Here is a 25237-nt window from a genome sequence, read left to right as displayed (position 1 = left end):
TCTCTCTCTCTCTCCCTCTCACACACACACACGCACGCCCTCCTTTAGCGTTCAACTGCTACGAACGGAAAGAGGGAGAGCAGTGCTTTCCGAGAGTTAAGATAACAGAGAGAGCTAAAGAATGGGAAAGGCACATCAGGGCTTGGAGGGTGGGAGGAGATAAGATAGCAGAGTGAAGCCCCCATGCAAATAAAACAACAGAGTTTATAGCTGCACAGGTGTGTGTCTGTGTGTTACCTGTTGATGAGGGGAAAGATGGACACGAGCAGGTAAACTGAGGGATACCACTTCAACGGCTTGATCTCCTCCGCCAAGGAAACCTAGATGAGAGAAAATTGGCTGCTCACCCATGTAGAGAAACTCAAATGCTCACGTTAATGCTCTCGTCTCGCCTTTGCGTCGCGCACATACATGTGCACGCGCAGCGTCAGTGTCTTCACTGGAAGATCAGAGCGCAGGGGCGAGAAACAAAGGCCAATTAAAACCTAATAAAATATTAACCTGCTGATAATACGCAACATCCACACAGTTATGAGAAGAAAGCGGGGATTTCAATTAAACGAGAAGCAAATACTTTGCAGCAAATGTGAAGGGGATGAATTCAATATCTCGTGGACAAGCTGAGAGGAAGACAGAGACATGCTGCAGCAGCAGCTAAAAGTCGAGGAGGGGGGTGAGAGGCTGGTGGTGGAGAGCTTTTACAAGCCGTTATCTAATTCCCGGGAGAGGAGGACTCTTGCGTCCGGAAGAGGCTGAGAAGCGCGGCCCCTGGATTGATTTTCTGCGCTGTGCTGTTTTTTCGCCCCCCTCCTCCTCCTCAAGGCTAGGTCGCAGCAGCGGAGCCAGCGCAGAGCCTCCTTCTCTTTCTTTCTCCCTCTCTCATACACACACACACTTACACACAGTCGGAGCCAGGAGGCAGGCCCACAAGCTCTGGTCTCTACCCCCACATGGAGGAAATTAATTACTCACCAGAAAAACCCTGAGGCAGTCAGGCTCTAACGCAAGCATTTTAAACAATTCAGATGAAATCCAGTGGTATTTTATCTTACGCATATATGCGTGTGTGTTCTTGAGGGGGGTACCGAATGCAAGAGGCGGTGTTTCACTGTGTGAGAAAGGCTGGCTGTATGTGATCTACTGAACAGAGACCAGTCGTATTTCCACATCACTGTCTTTAACAGCACAACCCCAAGGCAAAAACCAAGCTCAGCCCGATTAGCATCTATTATCACGGGAAGCCCTGTCGTCACTGGCCGTGTCAAGATCTGCCAATTGCTAACTTGTGTGTATGGTGTGTGTATGGTTGGGCACTTGAGTGTACGCATACTGCAAAGAATTTTGCAACGTGGAAGAGGAAAAGGACAGCCTGAAGGATGCTGCATGCAAAAGGCAATTTGTGGCTGTGTGAGCATGTGTGTGTATATTTTGGGGGGAAAAAATAAATCCAGAAAAAAAAACAACTTCAAAGACTGCTTGGAGCCAAGTGATCTCAGATCAGATTTCGGTGAGGCGTAGAAACAGGCATTTGAGGAATTTCAGTGAGCCAAGGAAAGGGTGCAGAAGGGTTGAAGAGAAACAGGAAGAGTGTGGGTAAAGTGCCTCCGCTGCCTCGTGTTTTTAATCACAGTCCTCCAGTGTCAGAGGCCCCTGCGCTGCTTGGGAAGCAGAGGGGGGAATGAAACCGTAATTATGTGAAGAGGGCGCAGCGGTCCCAACGTTAATGACACACGCTAGATTACAGACAGCAATCGGGAGCGACCCATCCCCTCCACCACCAAGCACAGCACTCACCCGGGCTTGCGCTCGTCTCAGGAAAAACTTCCTCTAAAAATAAGAGGATCGGGTTTACTGAGGGCACTTTAGCATTAAATTCAAGGACTTTTTAAAGGATTTTTGGGAGTAAAATTCAGGAACTAAAACTGAATAACATAATAGATGGAAAATGTTTCTCCTTAAAAAGCTGTACCACATAAGGCGCAGCAGCAGCATCTGCTGCAGTATTTCAGACTTTCAGTTACAACTTTTAAGCCAACATGGTTGAGAAGACCCGAAAGTGCTCTTTTGCTGATTATTTTTATCTTGAAGATGTCAAACGTTGCCGATTCTTTGAATTACTGTGGTTTAGTAATGATGCAAACAGACACTCCTTTGTTGTGCATTCATTCGTAACTGATTACACTTCTGATAAACAAAAAAAAAAAAAATTGGCTAGGTTTACAAGAAAACGGCGACTGATTACAATCCACACAGCTTCATCGCTGTAGGCTGAACACAGAAAAGTCACCAGCATCACTATCGGTAAATTTTGCCGGCGAACTGGCCAGCTCAAACCCTCAGGTGTGTGTGTGTGTGTGTGTGTGTGTGTGTGTGTGTGGCTGTGCTGAGCTCTGGGTTTTCCCCTCGCAGCTGAGAGGTTTGCTGGATGAGGGTTTGGGTCAAAATATTGCATCATTTATTTGCAGCTTGTGCATAAAAAAACGTTTAAGACAGGACATACTTTTGAGATAACTAACATTTAAAATAGAGCAGTGGAAGTTGGAAAGCCCGGTTGTTAATGACTGTGTCATTGCTTGGCTGCTTTTGAGCACAGTGGGGATTCTCGGCCTGTGTCTTTGGCCGGCTTTTGCATGCTGCATCACGTATGATGCTCACCATATCTAACATATCACGATACAGTGATTCTGCAATATTTAGGCTATTACAAGGCAGTCGTCAAAAATACATTATGATATCTGTGTTAGATTAGCATGCATTAGTATGCATGCTGTCATTATCTATGTATGAACTTTATTATACATTTTAAAAATAATTAAATTAATTAGCTCTTTAATTTGACTTGTGCCACTGTCTGCTTTTTTCCTCTTCTGTGAACTGCTTCATCTTCTTTGAAAGTTATTTCACTTATATTCATTTTACTACCATTAATTTGATAAGCCTGACTTATTAAATAGCGACTTTGGTAAGTGAAGCTGGTGGGGAATCCTTTTAGACACCCTGTGCGTTTAAATATAGAGATGTCTGGCGGCAGGGCATCGATAACGTAACACAAGAGGAAGAACTGCTTTAGTAATATTGTGTTCCAGCCATATATTTGTATATCACTGCTGATCGTTTAACAGCTGGACAGCTGATCCCTTAAAAAAAGGAGGCATGTGTGTTTTGTCAAAAAGTCAAACGTCCTACTGAGAGCCCTTAAGAGAAAAACCACATACTATTCCCTTTTGCTGGCCAAGAATAAAATAAAAAGTTGATAGACCAATTAGAATACACACACATAGAGCGTACCCTCAGTGGTTTGCAAGGTTGTGCATGCATGCGCACACACACACACACTTGTATAGACATAAAAGTAGAGGCCACTGCATTGTTACTCAAGGCAAAGCTTGTGTGGATCGGTAAACAAACATCTTGAGAAGATAACGAACAAGCGACTTGCTGTTTGCTCAGCCAGTTTTGTTGCTACCCGACGGGACTGAGCTGCTGTGTGTGCAGTTGTGCAAATGTATTTAAACGTGCGCACGCGCGCATGTGTGAGGGGTGCTGAAAAACCGTCATCCGAATATCCTCTCGTTGACCTGTGCCGCTTCAAAACCTTGTGGCAATCATGTGTGCTCATGCATGAACACAAACAAATTGCTCAAGAAATACACACACACACACAGATGGGTCACAACATGTGACTTACAGCACTGATAACTGCCAGCGCTAGTTACGTACGTCACCACTCCAGCCAGATGCAGACGCACATGCACTCAGACAGCGGGAGGGGGGATGATGCTGCGCTGAGTCAGGGAGGAAAAAAAAAAGGGTTGGGAAATGCGTGTGGACACAGGGCATTAGGGGTTTGAGTGTATGTGTGCGTGTGACAGTAACAGAGAATGTGTGAGGCACAGAAGGAGGGAGACGTGGCAGAGTGAATGGAAATCACCAGAGCCAGCGGTCTTCAGACACCCAGCAGGAATCGCTTTCTCTAGTTTACACCTGCTGCTACACACTCGTACACACATGAGCAGGAGCTCACTGGTTTGGCAAGCACAATCTGGGAGGCTGTTGTTGTTGTTTTAAAGCATCGCAGCGCGTGCATAAACTCTCATAAATATTCATGTCCATGAACCTGGCTTGCTGCTTTATTCATGCTGGGTATGAGCACAACAGTGAGAGAGACAGCGAGAGAGGGGGTGAGAAAGACAGAAAGAGAAAGACAGGGAGAAAAAGAGAGAGAGAGCGTGAAGTGAAAGGCAGGGAGAGAGGAAAAAAAACAGATGGAAATGAGCGGAGTGACCGGGAAAGAGAAATACGAGGAAAGAGAGTGTGATAAAAACCACTGCTGACTTATTTACACTCTGTGCTACACATAGCAATTAGCCCACATGAAGACCGTGTGTGTGTGCATTTATGTGTGTGTGGTCACACATTCATGCACACGCGACTCCGCTTAAGGTTACGCCAGTTCACCGTGCAGTAATTATGTCTGCCACTTAGGGGCAGCATCTACATAACCTTAACCCTAACCTGCCCTCCGACACCTCACCCTGCTGGGCGGAGAGGCAACACCAAACAAGGAGGAGGGCGGAGGGAGTGCGAGGGATTGCTGCTGCTAGTTTTTCCTACTATGCATTAGTCATATTGTTTCAATAGCACCTGGTTAGGGAGAAGTAAGGCTTTATAGTCTTCCTGGTGAACAATGCATCATGAGCAGTCAATGAACCAGGTAAAAAGACGTGGCAAAAACCTGTTTAACGATCCACTTTCTAATACCAGGATTTTCAAGAAATCTACTTTTGTTCAGCTTTTCCAAACTCTGTGTCTCACAAGAGATGAGAAAATTGTTAAAAATCAAAGTAGCGGAGACAAGAGGCTTTTAATTTTCAAGTGCAGGTCAAGCATCTTAGATTTCCATCATGCAACCAGCTATTTCATAAACCCTTCCTGCCTACATCCTTTATTTAATTTCTGCAATATTTTGTGTTTTGTGGCAACACTATGAGAAGCTTGCAGAACTGACTGTCCTCACATTTAAACAGTGGCTCCATTGTGTAGTGGTTTACACATTTAAATAAAGTTATGTCTCCAGTCACGTTGAGTCCTGCTGCGATCGGAAAAATTACTTTCGCGAGATAGTTCTGTTCACGTATAACCCAGCACTAATGTGTAAAATCAGTGAAGTGCCCCTTCAGACTAGGCTAGGTTAACCCTCTCCCCAATTAATTTTCCCTTTTTCTATTCCCCTTATTTCTCCTCCTCCTCATGTCGCACTTCTCAATCTGTCTTGATTTACACCTATCTCCTGCTCCATTTAAAAATGAAGCTTAAACACACCTTTACGTGCATGCACACATTTATATACACATACACAAGAGCTCACACAGGAATAGATTTGAGAGGTCAAATTGCTCCCTGCTGTGTTTGACACCTACCCAGCGTGAAGGCAAGAGCTAATCCTACAGACACGCTAATCCTCACATTCTGTGTTTATACGTGTACATGTGCGTGTATGTGCTAAGAAATTTGATGGTCAGACCATTACCTTGCGCCTCTCTCGCTCTGGGTTGAAAGTTCCCAGCCATGACTGCATCTGTGCAGAAAAGACACAAAATAGGAAGAAAGAGGTCAGGGCAGCTAAAAAGCAGGGGAAAAAAAGAAAAATTGCAGTGATTTTCCGATTTTAATCAGATGGGTTTTCCTAGTGAGGAGTGACATTGTGCTTAGAGGTCATTGCCTGCAGTGAGAAACCTGAACAAATATCACACTGACTACCACATCAATGCAAAATCCCACCACCTTCTCACACGCCTCAGCAAAATTACCCAATTCACAACCGAGCGCACAGCTTAGAGGCAGAAGGGAGCTCTTAAACAGCTCCCAGCATCTTGCAAAAAAAAACCCTGATCAGCTTCAGTGCACACAATTTGACAGAGGAAGAAGAAAACAAGGCGGAGGGTAGGGGTGTGTGTGAGGGGGTTGCGTGGGGGAGCGAAAAAAGAGAATTTTGTTTAGAAAAAAGTGTCGGGAAAAAAAGAAGTGGAGCAAACATGGCAGACACGAGGCCTTTGGAAAGAACGTGGGAATAGTTTTCGCTCTTCCTCTGCGTCCTCTCTCGGGGGAATGAATGGAAAATGTCAACAGGCAGGCGCAGGAACACACATGCACACAACCATGCACAGGACTGGGGATTGGCGATGGTGGGATAGGAGGGAGGGGGCTGTATGAAGCCAGAAGGTTTATGTAACCCAAGACATCAGAGACAAATCTCTGGAGGCCCTGTGCGAGCTTCATACGCATGAACAAAAAGGCAGCATGAACAACATGCACTAACAGCTCTTCTATTCTGCTATTTATTAACTCAATGTTGCCATGGTTTCTCGGTGCTGACGTGATTGTCATTGTAAATCTATGCATGACCGTGGTGTTTGTGCAGTGCGGGGATAAAAAAAAAAAAAAAAGGACAGCCGTTTGGTCATTAGATTCAACTTGTTTCCACAGCAGCCCTCTGCTGCCCAGCTGAGCACCGCTATCCATCAAAATCAACAAACGCTGATAATAAGTGGCAATATCATTAGGCTTTGGCCAGGTCTCCACATACCCGGCTTTCGTTGCAGTCTCTCTTAAGCCACGCTACTGAAAGGGAAGCGGTTATGCTAGTGGCGTGTTGAGGGGTGAGGGCTGGAAGGAAGGGAGTGGACATGTACAAATTGCATCTGTAAAACAAACACACTCCCAGAGCTCTCTGTGTGGCCCGAAATGACTCATTAGCCTTCAAATCCCTCCAGTTATTATGAGCTCGCACAGCCACTCAGAATGTGTCCTGTTTCTTTTTGTTTTGTTTTGTTTTGTTTTTTTAAACAATCTGGGTGTAAAGGACTTGGAACCCCCTCCCTCGCCACGCCCATCTGCCTCGGTGAAATCGGAAGGTGGAAAAACTTCTCCGTCCAGCTAACATCCCACCTCTCCTCACTCAGCCTATTCGTCTCTATCCCTTTCTCCATAGCGTCGCCACCTACCCTGCTTTCAAAGCTTTTGAAATTCTTTCAAGTGAGACAGCCTGCAGCTGAAAAGAGATAAGGCTTGAGCTCTTCATAAATACGACAGAGAAAGCAAAACGGCAGAGTGAAAGGGGGAGACAGACGCGGAGGGGGAAAGGAAAAGGGGGGGGGGAAGAGAAAATGAGCGGGAACACAGAGAGAGAGAGAGAGAGAGAGTGACAAATGAATGCAAAAAAGGGATTCAGAATAAGGAAGGTGGGAAACAGATATAGAGACAAGAGGTAGAGGGAGTGATAGCTGAATACTGTGAGCTGAATGAGTTATGAGATGCAGGTTGGAAACCAGCGACATTCATTCATTCTCTTTATCGCAGGCGTGATAAAGAGTGTAGTCTCTTTCCCGTTCCCTGCCTCTCAGCTACCTGCTGTCTGTCTCCGTTGTCGTCTTCCTGCAGCCTGGCTATCTGCAGAATCTCTCTCACTCCACCGTTCCCTGTGCAGCCCAAGCAATGAATGCTAACATTCAACAGCAACACAACGACTGTGAGTCTGATGAGGCTTTGGCCTCGTCCTCCCTTCACGTCAAACGCTCACGAGCATACTGTGGCAACGCAAGTCTACCGTCGCTGTTCCAGCGGCCGCAGTGTGGGGTGTCGTCAGATCAGGGGAATGGCAGCTATGCGAACTTTGTGGAATGCTGCCCCTGGGCTCCTACAGCACCGAGCACGATGAAGAGCCACGCAAAACTACAAGCTACCATGGTGAGCACATCAACTAAGTGGTAAATGAACTTATCTGATTTCCTGCACAATTTAATGGATTGCAGTACAAAATATTGAATACGGTAAAAAATGCCCATCACACAAGAACTGAAAGTCCACAATTATATCAATTCAGACAATTTATTTGCCCAAACATCAATTCCAATTAGCCAAAGTAGACAATTTAGAGTCACACAAAAATTAGAGAAGCATAAAATCCTCATATTCTAGTAGTTAGACCAAGTAAATGTTAGCATAATTAATAAATCAAAGCCATTATATTTTATGTTTTGTCCAAGCATCAGTTTAAAAACCAATTTAAAATGAATAAAAAAGCAGAAATTGGCACAATGTAGCAGCTGCACCAAGTGAAAGAAAGGTATTCTTGCTTGATAAATTACTTTAAGTATAGAACCAGGACGACATTTTATGACACCGTTACTCCAGTATGAAAAAAGTCCCCAGAAATGCATCACGAAACACATTTCTCACTCAAAACGTTAGATGAGATTATTCCTTGCTACCTTTAAACAATATTGCAAGCTTCTTGTAAACTGTATCTCAGCAGTTTTGACCTGTAGTCATTTCTCTTCCTTAAAGAGCTGCTTGACATTCAAACAACCATTATTACCTTTTCCAAATGCACTGGAAGCGAAAATGAAAACGAAAGCAAACTATGAAATTATCACAATTGTTTAAATGTGTCTAGTTGTCTGAATTCATGTACTTTTGCTAAGTATATGCCACACATTCTCAAATCTCCACAAACCACATTTATCCTTTACATGACTTTTGATCAACAGGATAGGATCGTTTCATAGCGCATAGTGTTTTGGGGAATTTTTTCTTATATCTGTACTTCAGTGAGAACATTTACACCCCCACCCCATCAGTACACCCACAGAGCAGTTCCACTAATGCCAGGTTTTAAAAGCTCACAGCGCCGTCACGTTCGGCTAAGTTGTCTTGAAATAGACGTATATTGAGTACTCACTCTCTTATTGGCCACGCAGATGATCCTGGCGTAGCAGAAGATCATCAGGAAGATGAGGCCGAAAAGAGGCACGTACCATCTGCAAAGCACAGGCGTAACAGATCAATAACAAAACTCCAAACGAGAAACATTATTAAAAGATCATTTTTGCTGTTTTGTCGGTGGAGGTTGTTTCTTTAGCCTCCTTGCTTCGGTTGTAGAAAGTGTGACATGAAATCACATGAACAATATCAAAAGTTATGATTACGGTGATATACTCTTATGCATTCTTAAGGAATTCACACCTTAGGAAAACACAAAAGCAAGCCACGTGTCCTGTTGCTATAGGATTTAGTCCAGACTTAAATAAAAGCTTATGTTTAGCTGGCGTGTCGCATAAAATCATTGCTCATGATCTGCCTACAGATACATTTTTTTCATTCTAGGCAGCGTTATCAATATGAGTGTATACACCAACTTACAAATTTATATAACATACATTTATGACATGACTATGTAAAAACATTATGATAAAGTAAACGACATCGCTTGGAGGAAAGAAGCTACAGCAAATGACCACCTCTGTGCTGCTTTCCTTAGCTTTACAGAGCTCTGCAGTTCAATTTTTAGCTGTTGGCCACCAGTTTTACTTGCAGAAGTGTTGCATTTTTGGAAAAAAATGTCTTGAAGTCCACTGCGTGCTACTTGCTCAGCACCAAAAGGAAATATAGTTAAAGACTTGCTGGTAAACACTTAAGAGCATTTACAAGCTGAGGAGGCAGCTATTTCTCTCAGAGGATGGGAAACGACCAAGAAAGAACAAATGGGCCGTGAATATACGACATGCATTCACCAAGCAGACAGGCACATTACTCTTATAATAATGTAGGCCCCTATAAGAAGGAATTTAAATAGGCAGTTGTTTGTTAAGAAGCTGATTATATCAACTTAACAGGTAAAAACTTAAGCTAAAAAAAAAGAAATTAAAGGTTAGAGTTTATCAGTACTTTTTCCATAACCAGTTCAGGTGAGACTGTTTCGCTGGCTGACACTAGAAAGCATTATTCTAAACAGCTGATGCGTAAAGGGCACACAGTATGTACACAGTCACCAAAGACTGTAAAAAAACCTGACGAGGCAACTCTGGACCTCACTCCATATAGTTTTACATACTGAGTCAAGAGGTAGATGAAGAACAAAAGATCATTCCAGCAAAGTCACAATGCTGTAAATGCATGGCATTCCTATGGGACAAGGGTTGCAATTTATAAAGGGGAGGTGTGGGAGAATAATATGTCAGGTATTTCAGAGCGGATGAAAGCGAGCAAGACGAGCAGGGGAAATGAAGGTGATTACTTTTGGTGGAATGGCAGTCTTATGTTATGCAACCTCTTGGGAGGGAAGCTCAGAGGAGTTTCAACCTCTCCCTGTAATTGTGAAACAGGTCTTTGTCTCACTTTGATATACAGGTTCCTGGTCACAACTTGTCTTTTCAGTCTAGGTAACCCTGAGCAGTCACAACTGTTGTGTTTGTCACCTACCTCATATCTAAAGAAGTCTCAAGGGCTGACATGAAATATGACTGGCCAATCCCCCACCTGTGTCGTCCTATGCATGCAAATTCAACTTTCAATACAACTTTCTGGCTTGCACCTGCACTTGACACAGGCAAAAAATACTGGACAGTACTGAACAAGGCCACCAAGAGTAATTATAGCACTCATGATAAGACAAAATGGTTCAGCTGACTATTAAAACAAAGAGTCTGTCTCAGACCCTTAAATTTACAGACACACGCTTATAAAATGGATGAATGTCCAACAGAGATCATCAAAGTCCTTGGCATAGGCAAATGCAGAATCCAAACATCCAATAATTCACCCATCCATGCATTTTCCTCTGCTTATCGAATTCAGTGTGGTGGAAAGGCTGGAGACAACCCCAGCTGAGAGGCAGGGTACACCCTGGACAGGCTAGCAATTTATCCCAGTTCTAACACATAGATACAGATGACCATTCACACTCACAATGACACCTATGGGCAATTTAGAATCACAAATTAACCTAATGTGTATGTTTTTACACTGTGGGAGGAAGCCAGATTACTCAGACAGAACTCACGCAGACACTGGACGAACATGCCAACTCCAAACCGAAACACTGACTCGTCTGTCTATTTTGTGCTCACCCATGGTTGTCCTCCATGCCCGAGGACTGAAAGAAACTCACTGAGCATTATTAAATTAAACTTTTTATTGGAGGAGGAATCCGATACAGTAGGCGTTTGTTTCAATGCAGGAAACAGGCTGAGGGAAAGGCTCCTTTATGTGCCTTTATGTCTTGTAGGGAACATCGGCAGACAAAGGATACTGCCTGTCTTTGAAAGCTGGTATGACTGCATCTGCATGTGTGCATCTGTGCAGGTTCAATAACGGCATGGGACACTGATGAAAGCGTTTCAGGGGGAGACCTGTGCGAGCGTCACCCCGGTGTGATTTAATAACCCGCTCTCCGGAATAAACAGCGTCCAATTACGCCAGCGCACGTCCTGTTAATGATGGAAAGACGAGCTTGGGGGGTGGGTGGGTTGGTGGAGAGGGGAAAAGGAGGGATGGCCTTTTTAACGATAGTGTGGGGGGCTGTGAGGAGGAGAGAATGACGGGCGGCAGCTACAAAGTGCTCTAATTAGCATGATAATGATCTGCCATTAGAGTCCGCTGTGCTCTACAGCTGAGCACTACCCGGAGAGAGAGAGTCAGAGCAGGAGGGAGACGGCGAGAGACAGAGAAAGAAGTAAAAGCAGAGGGAGAGAAGATTCAGAGTGGGCAGAGGATGATAAAAGTGATGAGATGAATAGAGAAGAGGATGCAAAGGTGGATAGATGACTGCGGATTGCGGCTCAGGACCAGAAAGAGCAGAAATGAGAAAGAAGCTCTGGGTGATTAAAAGGCAAGCAGAGGGATAAGGTCGCAGTGAGAATGAAAGGAACAGCAGAAATTCGTTGCCCCCGATAGATCGACTAGGGAAAGATGGATAGAAATACGGATAACCACAGTGGGGTTTTCAGAGGACAACAGTGAGCAAGAGTGGATTGCCTGAAAGTGGCAGAAAGAAAGATCATCGCAGATGTGCACAAATTCAATCACTCGGCCTTAGCCTGGCCTTCCCTCCAGTACGGCTCTGAAGTGAAGAATGAGGCTCGGTTGAAAGAAGTCTTAATTGAAGTGCCTGCTAGAAGACGAGAGCATGGTAGAGACCCGTCTATGCAGGTTAATGATCAACTGCAGCCGTCAGCTTTGACCCGGGAGATCCTAGCACACAGGGAAAGATCACGATCAACCACTTACGCAAGAAAGGATGGCCTGACAGACAGAAAGAGAGGTGGAGACTTAGAAGCAGGGAAGGAGGAGAAGTGTGTTCAGGGTGAAGGTCGGGTCTCACTTGATGCACTAATGGAAAAGCCATAAGGTATCTACAGCCTAGCTAGAGGTGCTTTGACTTAAAGGCAACCCAAGCGTGCAGCGTCATTGGGTGAACACAACAGAAATGGACAGCAAACTGAATTCAAATGGAGCCTCATATTTACCCACTGATCATCAAATTAACATCGCTCTGTCCCACCTGGACCTTTACATACTTGAAGTAAGCATAAGATCTACGTGTGAGTGCTAAAATTGTTGTTATTTAAAACCACAAATGGTAGCCTCATGTTAGAACTGAAGTAAAGAGCCAGGAGATCAATCAGTCAGGAGATCTATGGGTATGGGTCAAATCCCGGACAAGCCCCCACTTATGTTACATCCGAACTCATAGACTGCAATATAAAACCGACAGTGACAGCACTTTATAATAATAGGAGATTTACTGAAATTACTACATAGGCTAGGTTCAAATTTAGGGGCATGTCTAATAAAAACATAACTGGAAACACATGATGACCAAAAGCAAAGAAATGAGGTGTCCAGTCCAAGCTAACTCTTAGTGCCCTTATGCACACTTTCTCAGGTGTGGACAAAATGGTAAATAAACATGGGCAGCATAAAAAAAAGTCTTGCATTGCCGCTGTGAAGAACTTCAGTGCTGCAAAAGAATATAACAATGATCACAGGTATAAAAATGCATTTTGTAAGAAAATCTGCACGCATTTTTGCATAAATCTGAACCAAAGTACTGATCAGATCCACAGACTTCTGTAACATCTGTAAAGCAATGCAGCTAAAACAACCACATAACCATTAACTTCCACTTGCAAAGTTATTTTCACTGTTATTTCTCAGCCTTATGCTTGAGTGGGGCCCGTGGCACACACCGATGGGGGACCTCTAAGAGCGTTGACTCAGCTAAGCTCGAGTGCTTCCAATTGCTGACTCAAGCCCTGAAACTCTGCACCTTCATCACACAGCCCTGTCCTCCGCTTTGCTTTCTCCTTCCTTTTTCATTCCCTTTCGCACACCCCCTCCTCCATCAAACCTTCCCTGCCTCCTCTGTTCTGCCCGTGCGCTTCGCTGAACTCTGATGAAGACGCACTACAGGGCGTGGGCAGACACGAGGACAATCTATTTCTCTGACTCCCTTCTCCTTCCCGTCCTGCAATGCCGATCCTCTTTCCTTCTCGTGCTGAATAATTCCCTGTCTCCGTCCAACTAGACTATGTATGTTACCCCTCCCGTCTTTTCCACTTTTCACCTTTAATGCTACAGCCTCTGCCCCCCACAAGGTGTCAGCAGGCTGTGTGTGTGTGTGTGTGAGTGCATGTGTTTTTGTCCGTTGACGGGTGCTGCCTTGGCCTCTAATCTCTCGTCTGGTTTGATGTAATTAAGGCTAATGAAGATTCCCTGATCCTCTGAGCGGCTCGTCCCCCTGGGCCACGACAGCGTGGAAAACTAGAAAGAGCCGGGGAGCAGAGGAGCACTGATAAAAGAGACATGGGCTCGTTTAGCACAGCTGATAGCTATGTGTTGTTCTCTATATATGTGTGCGTGTGTGTATTTGTCTGAGTGAGTCTCCCTGTGTGTGTGTGTATACGTTTGTGTGCTTATTTGTTTAAAAAGATTGATTCCCTGCTGATGCTGCGAGCAGCAACGCGATTACCTTGGCTCATAGCAAAGTGTTGTTGTGTGTATGTGTGTGTGTGTTTACGTGTCTGCACCGGCAGATTGGCAGAGCCCTTGCAGACTTAGGGCCAGTTGCAGAAAGCAGTAGACAGGCATAATCCTTCATAGCCGTCCTAAACACTTAAATACACAGTGTAGCAACTCCCCTAAATCTGACAAGGCAGAGGCAGACACAGGAACATCCACACACACACACACGCACGCACGCACGCACGCACGCACGCACGCACGCACACACACACACACACACACACACACACTTACTTCTTGGCCTTGCACCAAGGGGGAAAAAAACCCTGCAGGCTCCCCTGACATGCAACCCTTCACATTTCCCCGCAGAGACAGCCCTTCTCCTCCCTCCTCCTCCCCATCTCCCCCAGTGGGGGAAGCTTTGATGGCGGTGCTGAAAGGGTCTACTTACATCCCAAATCTCCAGGCTACGTGATCGTCTGTGATCCAGCTGGGGGAAGAGAGAGAGAGAGAGAGAGAGAGCGATGAGGGGGTTACAAAGGAAAAGGGAGAGCGTGAGCGGAAGAGAGACTTGTGTGACTGCAGAGGGGAGAAGCTGTGCAGCTGTAGCTATTAATAAGCCGAGAGTGGAAAGAGAGAGCCGAGCCCGGAGATTAAGGCTCTGTCCCAATTCTCATTCCACCGCCTCCTCTCCTTGGCCTCTTCCACTTTTCCTCACCCCCTTTAACAACCCTCCAAACAAATAATGCCTTTCCCATTTACCACAAGAACCGGAGAGCACGAGGAGGTGTTGCACTGTGATCAGATGTGCTGATAATTGCCAATTTTAAGCACATAAACTCCTATAATGGTTGAAGCAAATCTAGAGTTGGAATGAGGCCAGTGCTGTGGCCTCCCTTGAAAGAAAAGACATTTAATGGAAAATACACGGTCACTAGCTGACAAAACACAAAAACTACACTCTAGCTGGGGCGTACTCACCACCAGGCTCCTGCGGGGCCATAGTAACCCTTGAACAGCGGCAGCGAGGCCATGACCAAAGGTACCCCCCACGCCATCAGATGGTAAAACCTGATAAAAGGAACACATTTATTTCATTATGAGCACAGAGGGTTCGGCAGGTTTTTCCCTGGAAAAAAAAAAGCTTATAAATAAATCAATTCTTTTCTTCTTCACTTCATCCCTTTGTTGGCACTCACACTAGGGTCATTTTTCAGGTCCAGACGAATGTCTATACCAGCCAGACAGCCAATTACTCATGGTAATATAAACCATAATTAGCTTAACTGTTGGGGAAAAGATGATTTTCAGTGGAAATCCCTGCATCAAAACCACAAGCAGGATGCAGATTCTCACTCAAGGGGATCCTAGTGGATGGACAATTTAAGTGTAACTGTGTACCTAAAATATGTTTGTGCACTATAAAAACAGTCTGCTTTCAAAGGGAGGAGGTTAAGGAGGCTGGAGAGCCTCATACAGGCTATCGATGAAAAATGATAACAGTGACGGTGACGGCCTTTTGAGCGTGTGTGTGCCAGACGAGGTGTGTGCGCCAGTGTCTTCGGCGTCTGTGTGGGAGTCGATACTTCATAGAGCGTACAGCGTCGCCTGGTCAATAGAGTGGAAGTCCTGCCCTGACTTGTTCCGAGTACAGTCAATCGAGCAGTGGTGACACAGCTGACACACGCTCAATCCCACTCCAGTTGTGTGACACACACACCCACACACACACACTTTATCACTCTATTTCACTGGGGCGCACTGTACGCTCCCCTCTCCCCGACCCTCTTGCTGATGGACAGCCCTGAGTGTGTGGGAGGAGCAGGAAGAAAGGAAAGGCTGCTGGTTTAAATAGAACAGAAAAGTAGGCGGGAGAGAGACATAGTAAATATATGGATCCAGACAGAGTTTGTCTTTAGATCGAACATGAGAAGGAAGTGTGTGAGAAAGATGAAAACAAGCAAGCAAGAGGCCAGAAAGAAAACAACAAAACAAAGAAAGACAAGGCGGGAGGATACAAACGGTGAAATCGGTGCTGCCAGTGTATGGCATGACAACTGGTGCATATGTGGGGGGGCTTGTCAGGAAATCAATGCTGAGAGCTCACAGAGCCCTCACTCCCCACCCCCTCCCAAACACACATGCACCAGCATGCACGCTGCAACACACGCATCACACACTTGCAATGCTTTGAGAGGGAGATGACGAGGTCCGGAGCTGCGCTCAACATGGGCTTAATGAGACACAGCAGGACTGCTATGCGTGCTGCATTTCACACACCTGCATACACACCCACACGTGTGCAGACACACACACGCACGAGCTCATATAGAAATCTCTCTCGAGGCTCAATCTCATTTCTCACTGCCTCACACCACTCCTCTATCGCCCCCACCCCTTTAGCTTCTATCGCCCAGCACATTCGGTTTGCGCGAATTCTTACTTCAAATCCTCATAAACATTCACACACACATACACACACACACAAACACACACACATGAGCGCGTGTGCACACTTCCTATCCTCTCTTGCATCCACTTCAATCATTCTTAGATCATCCGGCCTCCATTCTCCATCTCCTCTAGCAGTTTGTTCATTCATAAACCATCGCGCTGTGTCGTCCCTGTGAATGTGAGTGCGAGAGCGAGAGGGTGGGAGGTTGGGTTAGGGGGCTGAGACGTAATTGCGTATGGATGCAAAGCCACATACTGCCTCCTAAACACATGCAGCTTCTCTCCGCAGAGTCAACACACGAGAGCCCCACTGACACGCCGTCTTTGCTTCGCTCTTACTATTAAAGCGCTGTGTTTTTCCCCCTCTTCACATCATGTGCGACCAGCCGCAAATATACAGATATATCCTCCTCCCACTTTGCTCCCCCGGGACTTATAAGAGGTATGCAGCAGATAAGGCTCTGAAGCAAGCTCATTTTGGCCTCCAAGTTTGCCCCTTGCCAGCACCCATAAAACCGTCACCTTTTGAGTTATACCACCATTATATTGTCTGGCGTATTGCTAATCAATGCAGGAAAATTCCCATGGGGGTGGTGGTGGGTGGCGTACACATCTTAATGGCCCACCCTCTCGCACACAAGGGTGGGACTTTTTTTTCTGGACCACCAAGACACATCAACAGGATACGCCCATTAACAATTTGGCTTGACGTAGCACGCATAGTTGCGTCTTTTCCCCCCCCTTCAGATTGTGCATTTCTCTCACAAAGCTTTCATTAGGCATTAAAAATGCAAAAATATTACACACACACACACAGGCAAATTCACACTTGCGCCATGGAAAGTGCTCATGGGAGTTTGAGCGACAGCAACATAGAGACATAGAGCCACAAAGCGTGAAGATGGGTATGCGCGCCCACACACACACACACAGACACACACACACTAGAACGCACTTAACGGCTGACACTCACTCCCTTTTCAATTAGAGTGTCGGCTGGCTGGAACATAAAAGGAGGAGGAGGAGGGGTCTGTCAATGCTCTGTGGGGAGACACATGCTCTGGCAGACCAAACATGCATATGGACATACAAGACACACGCGAAGGAGGAAGAGCCCAAAACAAGACACAAATAAACATTCAAATGTGGACACAGAGAGAAAGAAAAAGAACTGTTCATGCACACGAGGGATAAACGGATTATGTTAAATTTAAATAACTGATCAAATTATTAATAACTGGCAAGATTAGAAAAAAATACAATCAGTGACATCTTTGATAAGTGATAAACAAGTGATTGCATCCTCTCCAATATGAGGAATTGTCGTTGCTCTCTTGAAACACTACAATTTGAATACATTTACATTTTGTGAAGCAGGTTAGAAAAAAGGACATTTAAAGACACAACAAACCAAACGATAAATCAAAAGAAGTTATACAAATAAAATAAAATAAAAAAAGATCCTCAAGTAGTTCCCTACTTACATTTCATATCTGTTGGTGCTTATTTCTCCGACCAGGTTGAGGTAGAGGTTTAGTGTGATGAGGCAAACCCAAGCCAAGGCACTCCAGTCTACAGACACACACACACACAGAAAAACACCAAGGTCAAATTACAACACAGCTCGCTGCCACACAGCATGCACCTGCAAACGTGTGTCCAAACATACACCTATGTATGAAAGAGAGCGAGAGCGAGAGAGTGAGTGTGTGTGTGTGTGTGTGTGTGCGCGTGTGTGCATGTGTTCCACTTTTTGATAAATGAAGGCCCATTCAGCAGTAATATGAGGGAAACCTGTAGCTTAGGGTGATGGATGAGAGGTGGGAGCTCAAAGAGAGATAATGATGAACTGTAGAAAAGCAGAAGGGAGATAAGACTAGAGAGGGAGGGAGAAAAAAAGAGCAGTAAAGTGAGGGGCAGGGTAATCAGGGGTGGAGGTGGCGGAGTGGACTACAGCGAGTGTTAAAACAATGAAAAGAAGATACACTGAACAAAAATATAAACGCAACACCTTTGTTACTGCTCCCATTCCCCATGGGATGGACGTAGAGACCTAAAATTCATTCCAGATACACAATATAACCATCCCTCCCAAACAGTGGTCACAAATCAGTCCAAATGTGTGGTAGTGGGCACATCTGCTATATTGAGATAATCCATCCCACCTCACAGGTGTGCCACATCAGGATGCTGATCTGACATCATGAGTAGTGCACAGGTGTACCTCAGACTGCCCACAACAAAAGGCCACCCTGGAATGTGCAGTTTTTTGCGCTATTGGGGGTCTGGGGAGCCAGAACCGGTCAGTATCTGGTGTGACCACCATTTGCCTCATGCAGTGCAACACATCGTCGCATGGAGTCTATCAGATTGTCAATTGTGGCCTGTGGAATGTTGGTCCACTCCACTTCAATGGCTGTGCGGGGTTGTTGGATATTCGTGGGAACTGGTACACGCTGTCGTATTCGCCGGTCAAGCACATCCCGAACATGCTCAATGGGTGACATGTCCGGTGAGTATGCTGGCCATGCAAGAACTGGGACATTCTCAGCTGCCATCTGCCCTGAACAATGTGAACCATGATTCATCCGTGAAGCGCACACCTCTCCAACGTGCCAGACGCCATCGAATGTGAGCATTTGCCCACACAAGTCTGTTACGGCGACGAGCTGGAGTCAGGTCAAGACCCCGATGAGGACGACGGGCATGCAGTTGAGCGTCCCTGAGACGGTTTCTGACAGTTTGTGCAGAAATTGTTTTGTTGTGCAAACCAATTGTTCCAGCAGCTGTCTGGGTGGCTGGTCTCAGACGATCTTGGAGGTGAACCTGCTGGATGTGGAGGTCCTGGGCTGGTGTGGTTACACGAGGTCTGCGGTTGTGAGGCCGGTTGGATGTGCTGCCATATTCTCTGAAACGCCTGTGGAGACGGCTTATGGTTGAGAAATGAACATTCAATGCACGGGCGACAGATCTGGTTGACATTCCTGCTGTCAGCATGCCAATTGCACGCTCCCTCATTGCTTGTGGCATCTGTGGCATTTTGCTGTGAGACAAAACTGCACATTCCAGGGTGGCCTTTTGTTGTGGGCAGTCTGAGGTACACCTGTGCACTACTCATGATGTCAGATCAGCATCCTGATGTGGCACACCTGTGAGGTGGGATAGATTATCTCAATATAGCAGATGTGCCCACTACCACACATTTGGACTGATTTGTGACCACTGTTTGGGAGGGATGGTTATATTGTGTATCTGGAATGAATTTTAGGTCTCTACGTCCATCCCATGGGGAATGGGAGCAGTAACAAAGGTGTTGCGTTTATATTTTTGTTCAGTGTATAAAGAAAGGAGAAGGAAGGCACAGTCAGCAGCACGGGAAAATGGGTGTACACAGAGACGAGGAAGAGTCTAGAAGGACAGCTTCGCATTTACACAAATATATTTTCCACTACGCATGCTCCCCTTATATTTAGGGAACCTTTGGGATTGCTGTGCAATTGCCAAGAAAGAAGAAGAATGGCTGTTTATGTCATTATTTTAATAAATTACTATCACTGCAATAGCTAATGCATTTTACATAAGCAGAAGGCAGCCAAAGGTTTTCTCGAGCTGGACAACATACAGCTCGGCTTCACCTCCTGTCCCGCTGCTGCCCCTGATACCGCCTTCCTCTATTTCAAACACATTTCATAAAATTTTATTGGTGGGAGTTAAAAGCGGAGCTGTGCTCTGCGGCTCCCGCCAGACTCGACGCTGTGTTACAGAACAAAGTGCCGGTTCAGCTGGTGTTTATGTGCGCCCGTTTGTCCTCAGCGCGAGGATCCTCATGATAAACCAAGGTGACACACACCAACCCTGCAGCACTAACTCACCGCCCATTACCCTGCATCAATCTGAGTGTGTGTTTGCGCGCGCGTGTGTGTTCGTGTAGGTGAGTGTCTGCCAGCGAGACCAATAAAACGAGCCTGGTGTAGCATCGTATTAACAGCCAGTCCTAACTAAGAATCTTTAAACTAATCAACGCTAATTGCAACAAATGCAAGCAAAGCAAATACACCCGAGAATCCTGAAGCAAATGAACACTAAGAACCTTGAGGTGTGCCCGGTTGTCACAAATGAAATCAGAAGTCCTGTATTGTCATTGGCGGAGAATCGTCTCCTCATACACTTCTTAATGCACCGCCCTCTGGTTTGAAGGAGGTACACTAAAAAGGTAGCAACAGGCCAATGACTACAAAACACAGTCGCAAATATTACACACCCATACTTGGCACATATTTGTGTGTGAATACTTGTAAAAACTGAGCCGGCCTAACCACTTTGTTAGCAACAATGATCATTGCCTTTTTTGGAGAACTCAGGGTAGGACGCGCTGGGGATGGTGTTATCTGGCTATCTATGACACAGTCCCTGAATTAATTTTAAATCCATAGCATAAAACAGAATAGCCACAATCACAATGCCAAATGCAACAAAAGCACATATCCATTCATATTATGACTGAGAAAAAACACACTGATTACCAACATATGAGTAAGCATCTCTAAGTAATGAATATTTCTGATTTAAGGATCTATTTTAATACCGAAAAGCAGGGTTGTAGCAGTTATTTGATCAACAGTGGAAAGCTCACTTGAATGCACAAACAACTTCCCTTATATTTATCTGATGTCTTTGCTTGATGTCTATTGTTACACATGCTTGTCATGCAAACTGCACCAATAAACACTCAATTAAACTGTTCTTACCAAAATACGTTAGCCACCAGGCTTGGAAATCACAAAGTGATCCATCTGGTTGGGACTCACCCTGGGCAGAGAAAGAAAAGCAGCACGGTTTTACATTTTTACAACCGCTGAAAACAAAAAAAGACTGCGTGTGTGTTTAGTGGAAGACACAAGAGTAACTCACCATGACATATGCTACGCTGTCAAAGGCGGCGGCTACAGTCAGGCTAAGAATCATCTTCTGTACAGTGGAAATTAAAAAAAAGACAAAGGATTATTCTCTAAGATAACATCCAAGGTGGAAAAAAAAGACTGCGTATTTATATTCACTTAGAGAGAAGGGGCAAATTATTGTTCGAATGATCACTGATGTAACTGACAGACTGGGATCCCTGGTGACAACTCAGTGAAAATATCAGATACGAGAGAGTCTCCGTATTTCCACTCGCTTTAGAGCAAAATCATTGTATTTTATATGAAATGAATCAATAATCTGTACGCTGCAGAATTTCCGGAGGGAAGGTTGTGCTCGCCAGATGTTAGTTAAATTCTGCCTGTAAAGGTGGTAACACAGTGTGGAAGTGGCTGCACACAAAAAGACACACACACACACACACACACACACACAGGGTATTTTATCAATTTGCGTCCCACAGTGACCCGGCCAAGGCTACAGAGCAGGAGGGGTGGGGAGGATGGGGGTGAACAGAGAGAGGTGGAGACAGGAAAAGAGCGCAGGAGGGCCTTGAGAGCACTAAAGACTATTGACTGACAGATAACCTTTGAAAGTGGATGGACTAAAGGAGAAGGTTTATGTGGCATAAGAGGAGCAGAGGAGGAGGATGAGGAAGAGGAGGAGGAAGAGCATTAGGGATGTGAGGTCACTCCCTGCAACCTGCTCCAGAGGTAATAGGATCCATCAGAGCCCAACACTAAGCTGTCATTTACTTCAGATTAAGAGGATAATATGCACTGCTTCTAAACCTGACATTCCTGCTGGACCGGCTTTAAAAAACACAAAAAATTCCACATGGTCTCAAAAACACAAAACAGAAAGAGCAGCATACTGCAGAAAAACTCCCTTTGACTCGACGAATGAAAAAGTGGAGAAAAAGCTAGCCAACATTTTTTATATATATTTAAACTTCTTCATTTGGAGAGAGAAAAAACAAATAAAGAAAAAAAAAACCCAAGACAGCAACCACTATCGCAGAATGACCATTAAGTCAATTAACTCCACATGTCATTAATCTGGTGCATTTTAATTGGATTCAATTATGCCAAGATTTGCCATGGCTAATTAAACATCTTTCTGCTGGCAATGAAGCAAACAGGAAAAGAAGTGTCAAACACATACTGAACACCGTAGGTACAAATTTACCTGCGCCAAAGAGTGATACCTGCGAAGCAGCCAGATTACAAACAGCATGAAAACGCTGAGGAGAGAGAAGAAAAACATCAGTGAGATTGGCTAATTACAAGGGCACCGGTTTGAGCATTACAGACCAATTACTGCTCTATACATCATCACAACTCCAGCACGTAACCCTGCGGGCTCTCTTGTACTCTTAACTGCTAATACTGTTTAGCTTGTAGTAAGATCACTAAGCATGAAAGCTTGTTTAGGCTGAAATTAATAAAAACTAAACCGCTACGGCTTGCTTAGAGTCGTGTGGCGGGCCTAATCCGTGTCAACAAAGGACCACCTGGGTTAAATGTTGTAAAGTCAAAGCAGTATCAATGCTAGAGTCCAATATATGAACTGCTAACTAAAATAATTGTCCACTTAAACTCTTAATGCTACCAGCCTGGGGGTTCAGAAAATTTTGATATAAATTATTTAGTTTCATTACTATTTTCAACTGTTTTTTTTCTACCTACATAAGCAACCTCAAGGCTCACTGGAAGCTTTACATGGACAGTGTTCATTATTGGTATTATTCCTATAAAAGGTGACTGAATTTTTTGCTGTTATAATGTCATCCACCCCAACACAACCCACATCATCTCGAAAAATGAATGCAAAAAAGATCATCAAGCACTCTTAATTATATTCTATAAATGTTATATGACTAATTCTAATGAGCAGCTTAGCCAAATATGTAATACTGTGGAAAGGCCAGTGACCTATTAAGCAAATTATCACCAACATCAAATACCACTAACACCTACATACTGTGTTGGAAAATATCACTGACTGTACTACATAATGCACTGATGGCCACTTGATTACCTTAATTTATCTATTCATGGATGAGTAAGTAATACTCTTAAAGAAATGTCAAGCAAACAGGATGCAGAAGGGTGATTTTTGGGTTTGATCTACAAGTTTGCTAAGTCTGAGAACACAAGCACTGCAATTTCATTTTCATTGTCAAAGTAGCTCAAAATACTGCAGTCATCCCTCGTGTTATGGAATCTGCCCCATGTGTTGCCTGTTTTGTTTTCTTTTTCTTTTTTGTTTTCAATTTTCATCAAGTCATCAAGTCCTCCTTCAACTCTGTGGCTCTGGTTAAAAGCACAAATTTTAGATCAGTGTGAGCAGTGCAAATGCGATGCATACATCATCCTTTTGTCATCCTTAATTTGAGAAACACCCTTCAACCATGTTTTGAGTATTGACATTGCATAATTTATCCATCAGAGGGCAGTCTGCAACTTCCTTGTCACACCTTTGGAACACCAAAAACAAAGCTACCAGTTGATCCATGCAAATCAGGCAGGGTGTAAACAAGTAAATAAACGACACACAAGAAATATTTTTTTTGTGTCTGAAAGAGAAAAATAAAATCAAATTTCTTTTTTATATTGCCAAACACCAATATTGGTAACGGTCTTCAAAATTCTCACATCACTCAGTCTGTATATCTTAAATACTTAGCAATGTAGAAAAAATTAACCCCTGAACACAAAGAATAATTTGAGGAAGATATAAGTCAAAATATATTCACCATCCTACTAACGAGAAGGTTCCTGTGGCTCGCTTTACTGTTAAAATCACCCCCTGCAAAACAAAAAAAATGAATCTTATTAGTCTCCAGGTCACGTGCACTAATCATAAAAATATATAAATCATAAATCATATAAACATCTTCAGCTGACTTATGCGTACTCCTTGTAGTGTACTCTGTATGATCTACTGGAAGCACTGGAAAGCACTAGAAGCACGTACAGCATCAGATGTACAAACACTGTGCCTGATAAGCTCAGGCTACACGTCTGCCATTTGTTCTAGCATGTGTTCTCTGTGTTTGTGTACATAAATGCAAACATGCAAGCTTAAAAAAAAAAGAACAGGATTTGCATACACTTATGGCAACCTGGGCATCAAAACTGGAGGCACCTGACACATCTACAGTGTCCATGAACCTATTTTAATGCACTATAAAGAAAGGGTTTCTGAGGAAGCTTTGGGAAATGAAACACAGACACAGCTAGAACCTGACACTCTACATTTTCTGCTAAAAGCTGTGTGCAACCTGAAACTGATCTCAGAAAGCGAAAGAATGATGAGAATGAATTATATGTGAGTCAGTCCTGTCAGTCTGGGTAGATGAACGAGCCAGCAGCAGAAGCCTTGCATACAAAACAGACAACGGCATGTCCGCACAATCCAACATGCAACATCGCTGCACTGGCCCTTTGCACACATCCAACACGTGTGTTCTCGGAAGGGACACATCAACAATAACAAGGAGCTCCTTCGATCAGTCTGATAATCACTTCCGCAAAAAACAAATGCTGCGTCATATCCAGCCCTTTCAAAAAAAGATGGAAATTTACTGCAAAAAATTAAGTCTTCCTTTAATGCATAACTTAGAAGTTAAGACTTTCAAAGGTTTTAAGATAGGAAAGATTTCATTTATTTAAAGGCATATTTTTCAAACATTCTTTTTTGTCTGTGTGGCCTTCCTGTTGTCTTCGTTTCATGTGAAGGACTTCCAATGTAGTACTGCAGGAATGTTAACAACACTCAGGGTACAAAAGCTCATAATTCCATTTTTTTATTTTTCTCCTCATATCATAGTTGTGAGTTTTACCTCTGAGTCTCATTCCTACTAAAAACTGACAAAGTAATGAACCTTCAGTGAAAACAGCCTTATTTTAACATATATGGCTGTTTACTTTGACTATGTAATGAAGGGTTAGACACGGGGGCTGAGTCAGAAAAAACCCCCAACAAATCCTCACAATTAAGCAGCTGGAACAAGAAAGTATTTATTAATTTTCTTATTTGATTGTGTATAAACTAT

The 25237-nt window shown here is 44.2% G+C and overlaps 1 protein-coding gene across 2 annotated transcripts in view; it reads right to left on the bottom strand.

The window, feature by feature from the left end:
• Positions 1-25237, bottom strand: part of LOC147311295 (cyclic AMP receptor-like protein A) — a 53033-nt gene that overhangs the window by 23844 nt on the left and 3952 nt on the right. The window contains exons 2-11 of one of the 2 annotated variants that reach the window (XM_086266738.1): positions 23936-23988; positions 22366-22420; positions 21169-21225; positions 21006-21066; positions 17742-17829; positions 14785-14874; positions 14255-14293; positions 8741-8819; positions 5531-5578; positions 238-320 (exon numbers count right to left, since the gene is read on the bottom strand). In XM_086266738.1, the coding sequence (XP_086122864.1) occupies positions 238-320; positions 5531-5578; positions 8741-8819; positions 14255-14293; positions 14785-14874; positions 17742-17829; positions 21006-21066; positions 21169-21225; positions 22366-22420; positions 23936-23988 (653 nt within the window). The remainder of the gene's footprint in view (positions 1-237; positions 321-5530; positions 5579-8740; positions 8820-14254; positions 14294-14784; positions 14875-17741; positions 17830-21005; positions 21067-21168; positions 21226-22365; positions 22421-23935; positions 23989-25237) is intronic. The other variant, XM_086266739.1, reaches the window with a different exon arrangement.

The sequence above is a fragment of the Aulonocara sp. 'chitande type north' Nkhata Bay genome, linkage group LG16 (assembly GCF_057382095.1).
Source record: "Aulonocara sp. 'chitande type north' Nkhata Bay isolate Kocher_YH1m ecotype deep benthic linkage group LG16, A_spYH_male_GT1.1, whole genome shotgun sequence".
In the NCBI taxonomy this organism is placed as follows: domain Eukaryota; kingdom Metazoa; phylum Chordata; class Actinopteri; order Cichliformes; family Cichlidae; genus Aulonocara; species Aulonocara sp. 'chitande type north' Nkhata Bay.
The sequence above is the reverse complement of the archived record's forward strand: the minus strand, read 5'-3'. Positions and strand labels throughout refer to the sequence as shown.